The sequence below is a fragment of the Bacillus rossius genome (assembly GCF_032445375.1).
Source record: "Bacillus rossius redtenbacheri isolate Brsri chromosome 4 unlocalized genomic scaffold, Brsri_v3 Brsri_v3_scf4_2, whole genome shotgun sequence".
Taxonomy (NCBI): domain Eukaryota; kingdom Metazoa; phylum Arthropoda; class Insecta; order Phasmatodea; family Bacillidae; genus Bacillus; species Bacillus rossius.
The window spans coordinates 33,472,097-33,486,872 of record NW_026962011.1 but is presented as its reverse complement, the minus strand read 5'-3'; the positions used below and the strand labels follow the sequence as shown (position 1 = coordinate 33,486,872).

The 14,776-nt window shown below is 39.6% G+C and overlaps 1 protein-coding gene across 1 annotated transcript; it reads right to left on the bottom strand.

Moving 5' to 3' along the window:
• Positions 1–26: 26 nt before the first annotated feature.
• Positions 27–14,615, bottom strand: LOC134541790 (uncharacterized). The gene is made up of 5 exons (XM_063385468.1): positions 14,065–14,615; positions 6,233–6,526; positions 3,670–3,816; positions 1,204–1,462; positions 27–850 (listed from the first exon to the last, which is right to left on the bottom strand). The coding sequence occupies exons 1-5, from the start codon at positions 14,193–14,195 to the stop codon at positions 296–298; spliced, it is 1,386 nt and encodes a 461-aa protein (XP_063241538.1). The 5' UTR covers positions 14,196–14,615; the 3' UTR covers positions 27–295.
• Positions 14,616–14,776: the final 161 nt, after the last annotated feature.

Genomic DNA, 14,776 nt, shown 5'->3' with positions numbered 1-14,776 from the left:
GTAAGGATAAGTTACTTCCTGGCTTTATATTGCACAGCTGCATAATTAGTCATGCACATTTTTTATTCACTCTTATGTGACATTTTGATAAGATTTCCTCCCATATGATTATTTTTAATTTTTTTTAAATTCACACAGAATTAGGGTAGCCGTACGGGCTTTGAAACGCGGGCAGGATGCATGCCTCGGGGTGTCACGGCCACTGAAGACGACGGCGAAATGGCGAGTAAATCACGGAAGTTTCACAGCTCGTTGCTGTTCGTGTACTCGTGAAACATGTAGCGGTGGGAAGCAATCAGAGGAAGAAGTCGTACTTCTCCTTGGAGAACTCGGAGACCTTGACGGCTATGCGGAGTCCCGGCAGGAGCTGCCCGAGTTCCGTCGCGGCGGCGGGCTCGTACTGGCCCAGCACCAGCCGCTCCAGGCCGGGCGCCAGCCGGTGCACCGCGCGGGCGTCCTCGCAGCGGAACTCGAAGGCGTGCGCCACGTTGAGGTGGCGCAGGTGGCGGCAGGCGCCCAGCAGGCCCGCCACCCCGGCCCTCGTCACCGACTTGCACCGCTCGAGGCCGACGTGCATGAGGGTCCCTCCCGCGGCCTCGGCGACGACGAGCAGCCCCTCGTCGCGCAGACGCCAGCAGCCGGCCAGGTCCAGGTACGAGAGGCGGCGCAGCGGGGAGCCGGGCTCCGCGAAGGCGCCCGCCACGTCCTCCGAGGTGAGCTGGCAGGCGTTGGCCAGCCGCAGGCGAGCCAGCCCGGGCAGCCGGCGCGGGAGGGAGCGGAACAGGGCGCCCGACAGCTGCACGCAGTTGGTCAGCTTGAGGCTCCGCAGCAGCGAGCACGACAGGATGGCCTGCGGGCAGTGCTCCGTAGTGATGGTGCCGGTCGTTTCCTCGGTCGGCTTTGTCGGAAAAATCATCATTTTCTTTATAGAGATTTATAAAATTTATTTAACTTAGGGGAAAAACTTTAATATAATAGATATGTAATCAGTTAATACAAGATCACCAAGGCGATCATAATTTATTTGAAATTAAGAAATTAGCATTATATTTGTCTCGAATTACCCTAATTTCTACAGTATGTTAAGTGTCGAATCATTCATCTTATTTGAACATTATACAACTTGTCAAAGACAGGCAAGGATTGGAAAGTGATCATTTAAACAGGCCAGGCGTGGGTCTAAGCCCGGCCAGCATCGCTGACCTGTAGGGCGGGCTCGCACAGGCCGTGAGCGTCGAAGCTGAGCGCCGCGAGGGAGGGCCGCAGGGCGTGGAACAGCAGGCAGGCGTCCGTGTCCGCGAGGGGCGGGGGCCCGCCCCTGGCGCGGCACGGGGACACCACCAGCTCGCTCAGGTCGCGGCAGTTGAGCGCGGCCAGCAGCAGGTCCCGGGGCCGCGAGCTCGCCTGCAGGGACAGCTTGAGGCTGCGAAGCTGTGGCGCGTACACCAGCTCGCTCACCAGCCTGCACGTACCAACACCGTTCCCTCTCACCAACACCGGTCGCCTGTGTTCGTGGTGGTGACCAGGGGCGCAACAACTAAATTTCTAAAGGGGGGGCAATATACCTTTTTATAAAGAATCATCGATCCCCCCTATTGAAGCCAGGAAAATTTGTATCTCAAGGTGGAAAATGGTGCTATTTAAGCAGTTTTATTATCTAAAAATTGATTACACAGCACTTTCTTTGCCCCCGTTTGCCCCCACTTCAAGGTTTCAGAAGGGGGGGGGCAAAATACCCTTGACCCCCCAGTTGTTGCGCCCCTGGTGGTGATGGCGATCGCTGAAGTGTCGCTGGGCGCGGAACCTAGTTGTCTGGGTGCCAACGGGGAAATTTAAACTTCTAGGGAATGCTTGGAAAAGTCAGGGAAATTACCAAATATTTCTGTTAGCCTATTTCTTTAGTGAAAGCCGAATTAAATGTGAAATACTGTTTCTGCCGATGTTTAGGCACCTAAAAAAAAATACCAGCACTTTTTGATATCACAAATATTTGATTTTTGTATTTTGTGAACTCCCAGGCATTTTACTCTAAACACATGGAGGGGAACTTATTTCTGCATGTAACATACAAATTCAATAGCTTGCATTCTGTAGTTTAAGTGAATTTTGTAGCAGTTTTTTTTTACAAATGTGTGTATTTAAAATATTGTTAATTTCGCTAAGGTGACACTATTCATTTGAATGACGTATTCAACCTCTTTTTTTTCCCCCCCCGGAAAGCAACACCAAGTGAGCCGCGGGATGATTTGCATCTGGTAGGTCAGGGAAACTGGTCGATTCAGTAATGGAAAACCTTGAAAAAGTCAGAGAAGTCACGAATTCCAGGCTTGTAGCAACCCTGTAGCCTGCAGTTTGTACTCTGGACAATGGGAACTATACAATTATAAAATATGCAGTTAGATGAAATTCATTAAATGTTTCTTGAAGTTTTAGTTGTGAAATTCTCAGATTAGTGTGACCAAATTTGAAGCTATGGCTGAGTCACCAAGAGAGTGCAGAGCTCCTGTGGGAAACATTTACTGGCAGCATTCTTAGTTTGGTACGTTCTGTAATCCAGCACCAATCAAGTCACTCGGGTTTACAATATTTCAGGTGGATTCAGGAGTCGTGACGTCTTCGATCGCCAGGTTGCACCACTGTTCTGACAATGTTTTTAGCGTGTTCAGTTTTTTATAGCCTTAAACCAGCTTACTACAATTTGTATTTTAGTTAAAACTTAATTAATGGTTAATAATTGGCAAAATCGCTATTACAGCCCGACCGTGATCCCCAAAATGCTAGATTAAAATGCCTTTGTTATTCAAAAGCGATCAAGTATATCTATCAGTTATATTAACATCATGTATGTAATTAAAAATATAATTAATTTGTATGTAGTATATCAGTGTATGTATCTGCATTTTTATCTCTCAACATTACAATTCTTCATTAAGTTCTATAGTGTTATGTTTGTTTTAAACTTATAAGCAAGAAATGTAAAAGTTTAGCACAAGGTATCAAGGTACACAGTTTTTTTAACCCTACTGTAAATTCTGTATTCACGTAACTATGAGGTTTGATATTTAGGTCATTGCTATACAAGTTTCAGATTTGCATTTTGTATTTAAGTGTATAAATTTTTTTGGCTGTGACAAGGGTTTTATTATTATTGTTGTTGTTATTATATTGTGTAGTAGCTAGTATGCATGAAAATTTTTAAGTCTTTTAGGGAGTTGCATCAAAACAAGGTCTTTGTTTTTTTCATAGTAAAATGAAAGTCCAAACAAATGTGTGGCAGTGCTTAACACACCAGAGAAGTACTTCCAGGTTTGTGAAGCTACAACACACTTGGAACCAGGGCCATCGAGATAAATCAAGGGCCTGGGAGCAATAAATTTTGTTGAGCTTCCTCCCTATTATTTAACGTATTTAACTTTTCAAACAACAAAACTAAAAAAAAAAAAAAAAACTAAAAAAAACTGTAATTGTTACTGTGGTCATAACCACAATCTGATCTATGTGTCCAGCACATTACTAAGGTTTTGCTATGGATTCTGTTTACATCCGATTTGTTAGTTTCATCTCATCAGAGTGAACTCGAGCATTGAGAAATAGTATGTATCTAAACCAAGCTGGGCCATCCCGTCACGAAGACCGTGCCCGGAGCCAGGCAGCAGGAGACGCACGCACCGTCTGGTCCTGATCTGCGTGCCCTTGAAGTTGATGGAGAGCAGCTCCCGGCAGGAGACAACCAGGTTCTTGAGGACGGAGTCCGGGATGCACTCGTCCTCCCGCATGCAGCGCTTCACCGTGATGTGTTGCAGCAGCGGGTTGCATCTGCGCGCACCACGCATACTTGCAGTCGTTTCCTTCACAAGCCTCGTACATATTTATTTTTACTTCTGTTTCCTGTTATGGGTGGATCCAGTTATCATTGATGAACCAAGATTGAATAATAAATGCCGAGGAAGATTTTCTATATCGTCAGCTTACTTCTAAAACCTCGTAAGTCCAGATTTCCCCAGTTTTATACTTCGGATGTGTTTGGTGTATTTTTTTTTTTTTTTTTTTTTTCATTTTTTCATGGTGCATAAGCTGATAAAACCTCGTAAGTCAACTCTACTTAGTCTCTTTTCTATTCACAAATAATAAAAACCAGTATCTTTGTCAGTCGAAACTGTGCTCGAAAAGCTCATAAGTTCTCCTGTAAAATTGACTGAAATGGAGTTACGAGGTTTTAGAAGTAAGCCGACGATATATTTCTCTTACTGATACTACTGTATAGTAGGGAGATATGCAGAATTCCATTTCGGGGGAGAGAACCTCTTTGCCTGCTGTTGGCTTTCAAATTCATGCGTTTCGTTGGTGGGAATGTAAATTTTTTGGTGGGTTTCCTCCCAATCTCTTCCCCTGCATATGCCCCTGTGTATATTGTGTGTCGTGCAACGTGTTGAAATTTGACTGTTCTCAAAAGTAGTACCAGTGGTCTTCGTATCTTATCACTGTTACTTTGTCAGCAGTATTTTTTGTAAACATGGCCACTACTGGTATTACTTTTGAGAAACATCGAATACGAAACAAGTTTCATGATCAGGGACTTTACGTATTGTCTATTTATACCATGCATGATATTCAGTATTTATCATTTTTATGTCTTTGTACATACTGGAGTGACTAAATGTACAGCGTAGAACGATTTTCCTTCCTCTGCTGTGTAACATGGAAAGCACCATGGGGAAACACACTTGTCAAAATAAGTGTTAGCTATAACAAAATACCTAAGCATTTATCCTGATGGAAACATACCTCAAGATATTTTATGACAGACTCAAACTTGAGGTGTGTGTCAAAAGGGCGTATAAGAGAGATGTTATCTATAAATTTTCCATTGTGTGTTCTCTAAGAGCACATAATTTCATCTAGTTATCTTTCATCTTTGCATTTTTGAAAAAATGTTGTGAAACCATATCATGTCCCTAGGAAAGTTATACTGGAACACACCCTGTTTACCTAGAACAACTCATACAATGATTTTTCGCTATTTTCATTGGCTGTTTTCTATGAATACTATCATCAACTTTTGTAGTTTTTGAATGCAATTACAAAAGAGGAATATACATATTTTTTATACCCAGCTAAAATATACTTTAATTATAGAACATAGCAATTATGTAAAAAGAGCATATAAATAAACACGGCTAATATACCCCATAAGGGATGTACGCAATAAGTGTTTTTATTATGCTCTTTTAATTTTTCTCTTGCAATGTATCTGATATTTTATAGTAAAAAATTAAATTTCATTTTAAAATTTTTGTTATGCTGTCATAATTTGGGAATTTTGTTCTGTAAAGGGTACAAACATTTACAATCTTTACAGCTGTTTTTTTTTTTTTTTCAAGTCAGGATTTTCCTCTATAAACCTTTTTCACAAAGAACTCCTCAATTACTATTTCAGTGTTGGTTTTTTCACAAAGCTGTTGCAGCATATAGCCACTAAGCCTTGCAAGGTACATCATAATTATTCTCGAGTTAAGAAATTAGAGAGTGGTTGTCTGGTGTAGATACAAAAATCTCTTTGCATTTTGGGACATGCCCACTTAGATGACTTAACAAGGTGTATTTAATGGCTCCAAAGGAATGAATGCATGAGAATTGTAGAACTGTCGTGTTGTGCTTATGGTAGTACAAACAGGTTAACTAAATAGCAGACAGGAATTCCATTTAACACACAAGTTCTAATGAAATCTTGTATTTTTTCTTTATAAAATAATATGCTACACTGTTTTTAGTATTTGCAGATTATGGAACTTCACATAAGTTGTGGTTTTTTTTATATATTAATCATAGTTGTTTCTTCAGGTTTTGCTGTTGACTTTGTGTAATTCTACCAGAGTTTAAATCACCTTGATTATTTCTGAATGTACATATGTGCTACCAGCTTCACTTGCTTGTTCCAAAATGTAAAAATTATGGTAGGTATATACTTATTCATGAATAATAGCGAGTCTTAACTTTTTGTTTTGTTTAAAGTAGGTAGGGTGCTGGTAACAATTGGAATTACATTTGATATAAAATGGACGAGGAAAATTGATTCCATGGTTTTCAGAAGTCGATAGTTGTATAGATATAAAAATTAAGGCCTCTGCGTGACGACCAGCTGGAGAGAAGGTGAGCTCCCTCGGGAGGCACAGCAGGGCACGGCAGTGTCTGCTCGGAGGTTAGCGCACAGTCGTAACGACGAGCTACGCACCTGCAGACCTGGCGGAGGGCACGCACCACGCTGGGCCCCGGCACGGCGACCAGCTGGAGGGAGGTGAGGCACGCCGAGTGGTGCAGGAGGCGGCAGATGTCCCTCGCGGGAAGGCTGGCGCCCTGGAAGCGCAGTCGGCACCACAGGCTCGGGTGCGTGGCAGCGAGACGCCAGTGCTGGCACACGTGCATCAGCACGCCCGCGATCTCCTCCTCGGGGAAGTACGAGAATATGCGCACCAGCACCTCCCGCGGCAGGTTGTGGAACCCCGTCGGCCTGCCGCCGCACCTCGCTCTGCCACAGACAATGCAAATGTGCAAATTGTACAGCGAAGTTAAAGGTAATGGTCTGCAACAGATCATACATTCCACCCTCTGATCAGGGTCCTGGAAGCAAAGTCCTCGAAATATGTGCAGTTCGACAAAACTAGGTGTTCTAAAAATATTCAGCGAAGTAATGAAAGTGCAGCATTTGTGTGTCTTGTGATAACGACTAAATGAATGTGTGAAATTTCCATACCTGTCTCGAATTATTATTGTAAGGAAATATTTTTTTTATGTACGAACATAACTAATGTGACAAAACTCAATCTGTATATAGAACCTAATTTTAAACAAATTAAATTTTTTGTTATATTTGCACTTCATTGCCATTAAATAATTCTACGAACACAACATGAAAAACAAATTGCCAAGGACCTGATAAATACAGTTATTTCCCATACCTGGTAGATTTTTTAAATTTTTTTTTATAATTAAATGATTTTCTTAGTAACACTCCGCCATGAAGTACAGAATCTTAAACTCTACAGTCAACTTATTCCTTGGCGAGATGCGATAAACACAGTTACGAGAGGGCGAACAGTGTAATTCGTGAACCAAATGTGTCGGCTGTTTGTTTTGACGTCGACCGGGGCTACGCCCTCCCTTAGCCCGATGTGCCACGTCATGCCGCAACTGACCCCCCTCTCCTCCCACCACCACCCTCTATTCAAACCTCCCGCCCCATGCGTGTGTGTGTGTGTGTTGGGCGCCCGGCAAGAGGCGGTGCTAGAGTCGGTGCGACGACCAGTTTCTTTTATTAAAATAAACATAATGTATAAACCTTTTTATGTAATAAAATATCCCTAATTGTCACGCCTCAAGTTTTAGTAAGTAAGGACGGCGCAGCGCCCCATGCGGGCATCCGCAGAACTACCCGCCAATAGTTTTTAAACTTTAATAAGAAATAACACCATAACTAAAGGTTGTTAATTATAAATAAGTGTACTTAAATTATGTTTGTTTTTTAAATAATATTTGTTTGATTAAGTATGTTACCGGACGGCTACCTGGTAACATAACGGGAACTTAACGCTTCCCGGCGGCCATGATGCCCTGGTCTCGTCAGTCTGTTTCCGTTCGCCGCCTGGAGTAGGAGCGGCCCGCGCACCTCGTCGACTTCATCTCTTTTGTTCACTGATCCATTAGTTTCCGTCGCATCTTTAAATAAATCTAAAACTTTCTTACTTCTTCGAGGCCTGCTCCAGGTGGTAGACTCTTTCACCTAAATATTTGTTTTCCGTTTACGGATATTTCGTACGCGTAATACGAAATTGACTCTCGAGGCCAGGCCACGAGGTGACCTGGTCAGCCTATAAACTGGTTATCACCCGCAACGGTGTTTTTTTTAGTACTTTACGTAAAACTCTTAACATTTTTGTAACGTGCCTTGTAATAATTCGCCTGTGCAAGTTCGCTGGTAATAAAATCACTAGCTCAGAATGTGTGGTTCAGTGGTCACGTGTATGATTCCCTGAGTTCCGAGGCGTGTGGGACGTCTCAAGAGCCCACGAACACGACGCACGAGGGGGGATATTAGCCTAGCCCCACACGGGTCATGTCACGGCCCTGAGCCGAGAGTTCGTAGCCGGGTCCACGTGCCCTTCCACGTGGTGGCACCCAAATTACTCCTTTTTGTCAATCCGACAAACCCCCCCTACGACAGTTTATTTAATTTATGATATTTATAGGCTCGTGGTTCGTTTGTATGAAAGGAACTGTCCAGTATCTTTGTGCAAACTTGTACACACAGAACAGATCTAGTGAATGAAACAGACAAAAGGCAATAGTAACACTGGTGTGTTTCCGGCTGCTGACACAGTTGGAAACAAACAACCGCCTTCAATGGTGCATGATTAGAGAGTGTTAATGGAAGTAATATTTGATACAATATGTTCCAACTAACTTACTTGGAGCATTAATTACGGTTGTTAAACATAATTATAGTTAATACAAATGAAAGCAATCTATCAGCAGTTTCGGATTTAGATGGGGGCATGTGCCTCCTTCCCCCACCACCATTAACACTGCAAACAACCATGAAAAGGTTACAGATAGGTAATTAAAACACACACACACACTACATAGAATTATTTTTAACCCTCTGCTTGAAATATTTTATATTAGCTATCGACGAAGAAGGTTTTGTGGTTTGGAGACATCTGGTCTATTCATCTGACATTTTACATGACCTGGCCTTGTGGTTCTAAGACAATTGGTCTATATGTCTAGCATTGTACATGAACTGGTTAGAATGTATTTCATGCATCGAAGGAAAATATAGACTTCCGTGTTAGGCATCGCGACAACATATTTTTTTCTTCAGACAGCTATCTTGTTTAGTGTTGTTTTTTGTAGAGTGAATGATTAATAAACTCCATGGAAAACAGAATTTAAGAATTTATTTTAAGCTTTAGTCATCCTTATCACTGATGGAGTATCAAACCAAAGACGGAAACCTATCGCACCAATCATTCTTTTAATAATTTTTTTTTATGAATTTCGTAACTTTTTCCGAATATATAGCTAAAATAAATATAAATTTAAAATGGTGGACATACCGGATTTCTAGAGGTACCTATGTAAGGAACTTAAGCTTCTTTTACGAACAAGATTTATTGAAATTATTATTTACATAAAATTAATTTTTGCATCGATCAAGTATCGAACCAAACACAGGAATCCATCTATTCAATCAGTATATTAATTGTCGATTTTTTAAATGAATTTTGGAATTTTTCCCAAAATCTAGCTAAATAATTATACAAATTTCCAAGATGGCATCCAAATGTCAAGATGGCGGGTGCCACAGTAATAATTAAAGATTACTACACTCTAGTGGCTAAGAATTAAACTAACATGTTGGCAATGCACTCTAGAAATTGGCATGTGTACTACCTATCGTCGGTCTAATTAGCAAACCTCGTAACTCCCTGAAGACAAATTTTACAAGAGAAGCAAAAAACTGAATAACTTTTTTGTTTGTACTAAATATGTGTTTAATTCATCACATAATAGTTAAAACACCCCCTGACGTTTGTCAATAAACTCTGTGTCAGTTTTTAATTATTAAACCTTTTTTTAATGGAGTTACGAGGTTTTACAATCATAAATTCAAACTAAATATGGAGATACGAGGTTTGATAAGATATAAATCTTCTTATTGGCATAAACTTAATATTGATATTAGAACAATTTTGAGATGAATAATTATAGCACCAAATTTATTCGTGTTTTATAAAAAAGTATCTCTAACAATACAAGGGTTATTTCCGATATTGAACAGTAAGGACAGTATACAATACACAACAGCAATATTGTATAGTACATAAAATCAACATTGACTATGAATTCGTTTGAAAGAAAATCAAGATAAAACTAGCTTTTAAATACTGATAAATGAGGCAATAAATATTGCTCCAACAAATTGGGAAAAGAAAAAAAAATTACCCCTCAGAAAATCACTGCTTCAGTTTTGAAAAGGAAGGCTATCATAAAATAAGTGATAGTCTGATTCCATAGTTGTTTTCAGGGACTGCAAATGGTCGTATTTAGATTTATTTATCTTCAGCCTCTTAGTGTACAGTGCGGGCAAACTATCAAATGGCTTAGCAGTAATGTTTTTTGCGAATAGGCAAGTTCTTCCACTCTTCTGTGAAACCCAACTTGTAGGAAATAACCCCATCTGGAGTGTACTTCAAGGCTCTGATGTCGGTAACACATGGATCCCCAGCTATTCTGCTTGGTCTGATAGAGCTATACAATTGAGCATGATCAAATCTTAATAAAAAAAACTGTGAGTCAAATAATGAACTTCATATGGACTTGGATTTCTGTGTGCTTCCCTGCAAGTTGCGATGTAGTCAGCTGGAACATTAATCTTCTTGTTTTTCAGCTTATTTTCTATCTTCGAGTGCATGGAGTCTGCCTCCATTTGTTTGTGTCCGACCTCCAGAAACTTTTGCTCTATCGTTACACACTTTGTCACCGATATCTGTAAGAGTGCATTGGCGAGAGTCATATTTCTGTTCTGACAGCAGCAACCATCACTATACAGTATCAATTTGTCGGCATCGTTCCTGAAATGTAGTTGCGACAAGATGAAGTTGCAAATTATTGTAGCAAACTCATTTGAACCAAGGCCCCTCTCAGTCTCGTTCCACAGTTAACAGAAGCCATCTTTGGCTTTCAAATTGAAAACAGTAAAAGAAAACAATGGAAGTGCCAATATCGTAAAGAATGTATGATGTTCTACAAGGGGTACTCATGAGATCCATGCCGAAATCATTCTTGGCTCTTGACATTCTGAAATGAAGAATGGATAGCTAAATCGTATAAAATAGTTTAGACATTACCTCCAAAAACATTTTATATTATGGCCTGTATTACAAAAGTTTGAATAGTATAATTTATTGTAATAAGTGTTTTGTATGCATAAATAACCGATGGACAATAGTTAAAGTGTGAGATAATAATAAAATGTACCTGCTCCATATGTACAAACAATATCGAAACAACTAAAATAATATTTTAAAAACAATTAATAGACAGTGCAACAATAACACTGTGTTTTTTTACTAACAAAATGGAGTTACGAGGTATGCTAATATGCAGGAAATCGACAGCTGGAGATAAGAGGTTTTCTGAAAATAGGATTGTAGCCCATAGGGATTGTTTATTGTTATGATATTTGGAATGGTAATAGAACACATAACTGAGTATATAGTAGTACCAAAAACCAATTTTTGACAAAAAGTGGAGTTACGAGGTTTGTTAATTAGACCGACGCTATGTGACATTAGTGCTCCTAGTAACAAGTACTGAAAACAAGATGGCATCTACGTCCTCTAGCAGGCGACGTGTGTTAACTAGCGCTCCTGGTAGTGAGTACTGAAAACAATATGGCGATTCTGTCTCAAACAGGCGATGCTATTATTCCTTCAAATTAAAAACAAATAAGTCTGAATATGTATTCTATTATATAACATATTAAATTCTCAATCTGGTAAATGTCTCAATGGCTGAGCAGTTAAACATGTATTTTTTCAACCTAGGTGTTATTCTAATAAATCATTTTATTATTGTTTTCTATTTATGTTATAAAACTATATTCTAAAAATTGTAAATTTTGACAAAAGAGCACAGAGTGCTGGCATGTCAATATGTATTGTACCAAAACCAGGCCCTACTCTAAATGCAAATAAAAACAATTGAATTGAATCTAGGGCTCAGAGCTGCGATGGTTCGAATCACAGTGCTTCCAATGTATTTTGCATAAAAAAATAAATTTAATACATCGATAAGGAATATATCAGCTCTGGTACATAATGGAACATCGAGCTTATGTGATGAGACAGAGTGTTACTGGTGCCAGAGACAATATAGTACTGGTGCTCTCTAGGATTAACAGAATAAAAAAAGATGTCGGTACCCAAGATGGCGACCTCCAGCAGACGAAAACAAGATGTCAGACATGATGTCAGAATCGAAAGAAAAAAAAAATAGCTGTGAAATTAGATCTAAAAAGGTGTACGTGTTATTAGAATTCAATATAGCAATCTCAACGAAAATTGCAACATTACCTATCTATATAATCCAAGATGGCGACCGTAACGAAAAGTGCAACGATGATGTCATACAAATACAAGATGGTGTGCATAACGAAAAGTGCAGCATTAAGGAGTGGGGTGCCCGATTTGAATATTGTGGATCCAAGATGGCCGCCGGGGTCAAGGACAAGGTAGAGGTGGGTCGAAAAGTATCAACCTGATACTTTGAAACTGATACGCGCCTGTATCAGGAACGGCAAACGAGTACACTTGAAAAGTATCAAGTACTTTAGTATCAGTTCAGAATTCGCCTGGAACAACACCACGGCCAATGTGCGCAGAACCCGATCGCAGATGACGGTCAATTGGGCGGAGCTTGTGAAAGGGGAGGGAGCAGGAACGACGAATAAGGGATAAAGAAGGGAAAGGATGTAGGGGAGGAAGCGCAGGGGAAGGCGTTGAAGGAGAGGCGCAAAGCGAAATTGTTACGAGTCGTTTGGTTATTGTCCCACATTAAAGTACGCTCAGTGCGCAGTGCGTGCACAGTCTCGTTCAATAATAAAACTAATGAAATTTTAATATTAAAAAGTACATTAATACAAGATATAATATATATATTTGTGCACCTAACAGCTATGAAAATGCAAATAAATTCTCAGTTGACACTAATAACAGATGTAATCAACATATGGACTTTTTTTTCCGAAAACAATATTAGTAACTAGTGTTTTCATACATTAAAATATTACGATTTTATCAAAAATTAAAAATAAAAAACAGATACGTACATTAGTGAGCATACTATATCAATGTTTACGTTTCAAATGTTTCATCAGATTAGTCGATGATGATTTATAACTCAGTTTTTGTTTACACAAATTACAATTAGCAAACTCATTATTTTCCGTAAAATAATTCCACACAAATGAAGTCTTTTCCCTGCACTTATCCATTCCTTATTTCACTATAAAGATACTAACTACAAAGCATGACAGCCCGCAACAATGTACATGGTGGTAATTAATACACGGCCAGGACGAACTGCAGTGAATGTTGAACTGATTGATACTGGCTGAATCAGGCGGGCATGAGAGTAACAGAGGTAGAGAATTACCGGGCGTGATAAATAATGTATCAGAGACACCGATACCTTTTTACGCTGGTGATGACGGCACGGAGGATGTGTACCCTGTAACGAGAATGCTGATACCGTACCTTGTCGCTTCCTGCGACCGCTACTGCTCTGATACAAAAGTATCAGATACTTGTAACTAGGTGCATTACTGTATCAGTATCAGTTTGGAACAGATACCGAAAAATGCTGTAACAACCCACCTCTAGGACAAGATCATCCAAGATGGTCGCTGTGACATCAGAGCAATCAGTCATTGACCCTATCCACAATCCACAGCCTGAAGCCTAGGCTCGGAGCCTCTATTCATCTACACTACTTACCATATTTATTTTATTTATTTTTAAGTATCTACAAATGATTTATTCGTGTGGGAAAAAGTTATTGATTTGTGCAATTAACTTTAAAAATATGTATCATTCATTTTTATGTGATTAGTGCGATTGAAAATGTAAATAATTTATCTATATCAATACCAAATAAGCAAGAAGTTTTACTTCTGTCGCTCATGAAATCCACGCACACATTTGTTTCAATAACCTTTTCAAAATATCAACCCCCAAAAACAGGTCATGATACGTGTTTCTGGCCGTTCAAATTATTGACTGTACAGCGTGTCTGTCTCATTATGAGTGCATGGTTCAGAGACTACCGCTACGCTACCTGCGTGCGACTCCTGACGTTTGCGTGGCTTCCAGTTAACATTTGTATTTTTATTTTATAAAAAATAGTCTATAATATTTTTTTTCGAACTTCATAAAAAATATTTCCCGATCTTGTTTTAGTGTTAATAACGGGGATAAATATTAAAATAAAATAAAAAGCTCTTACCTGATAGGTTTTTCGGCGCATTTCCATGGGGGACACTCATTCTTAGCCCTCTTGTCCGAGACGTCCAAGCGTTGTCTGTGGTCCGAGCCGATGAAACACGGCCTGAACGCAAGGACAGCGGGCGAATCCATTGCTTCGTTCTGGAAGTGGTCAGACACTGCGAAACAAGCCTTAAACTTCCTAAGTGTTTATTTTTTTATTGAAAATAATTTGTCATTGCCTATGTAATTTGCTGCTTAAACTAGATTATTCACATTATAGTAAATACAGCACTGCCGATAGTTGGTTAAGAACATTAAAAATTTCCTTATTATGCAGACTAACACTTGACATAACCTCCCATCGTCTGCGACGATGTTTTGAATAAGCGCACTGCAATGACTGGAATTATAAAAATTGTAGTTTATAACCTGATTGTGTCATCGGTAAGTTACTTATGGAAGAGAAGCAAAGATTGTCTTGAGATTTCTACGAAAATAATTATTAACTACGACTTATTACAGAAAATGAGCAAGTATTTCCTTCACTTTTATTATTTTAAAAGAAGCCATAGAAAAGAGAGAAATGTGAGATATGTGAATTAAACTTCTGTGGTTAATAAATAACAATCTAAGTATATTATATAACTGTTAACAAAGCTAAAGATTTATTTATATGCTAGTTGATGTAAACATGCTTCGCTACAGAAGTCTACAGAACCCTCTCGTACTAC

Excerpts from the sequence above, each read along its gene's own strand:
- LOC134541790 (XM_063385468.1), bottom strand. The coding sequence starts at position 14,195 with ATGGATTCGCCCGCTGTCCTTGCGTTCAGGCCGTGTTTCATCGGCTCG. Across the intron at positions 3,817-6,232 it reads GCCCTCCGCCAGGTCTGCAG|ATGCAACCCGCTGCTGCAAC; the intron begins GTGCGTAGCTCG and ends TGGTGCGCGCAG. Across the intron at positions 1,463-3,669 it reads ACGCAGATCAGGACCAGACG|GCTGGTGAGCGAGCTGGTGT; the intron begins GTGCGTGCGTCT and ends TGGTACGTGCAG.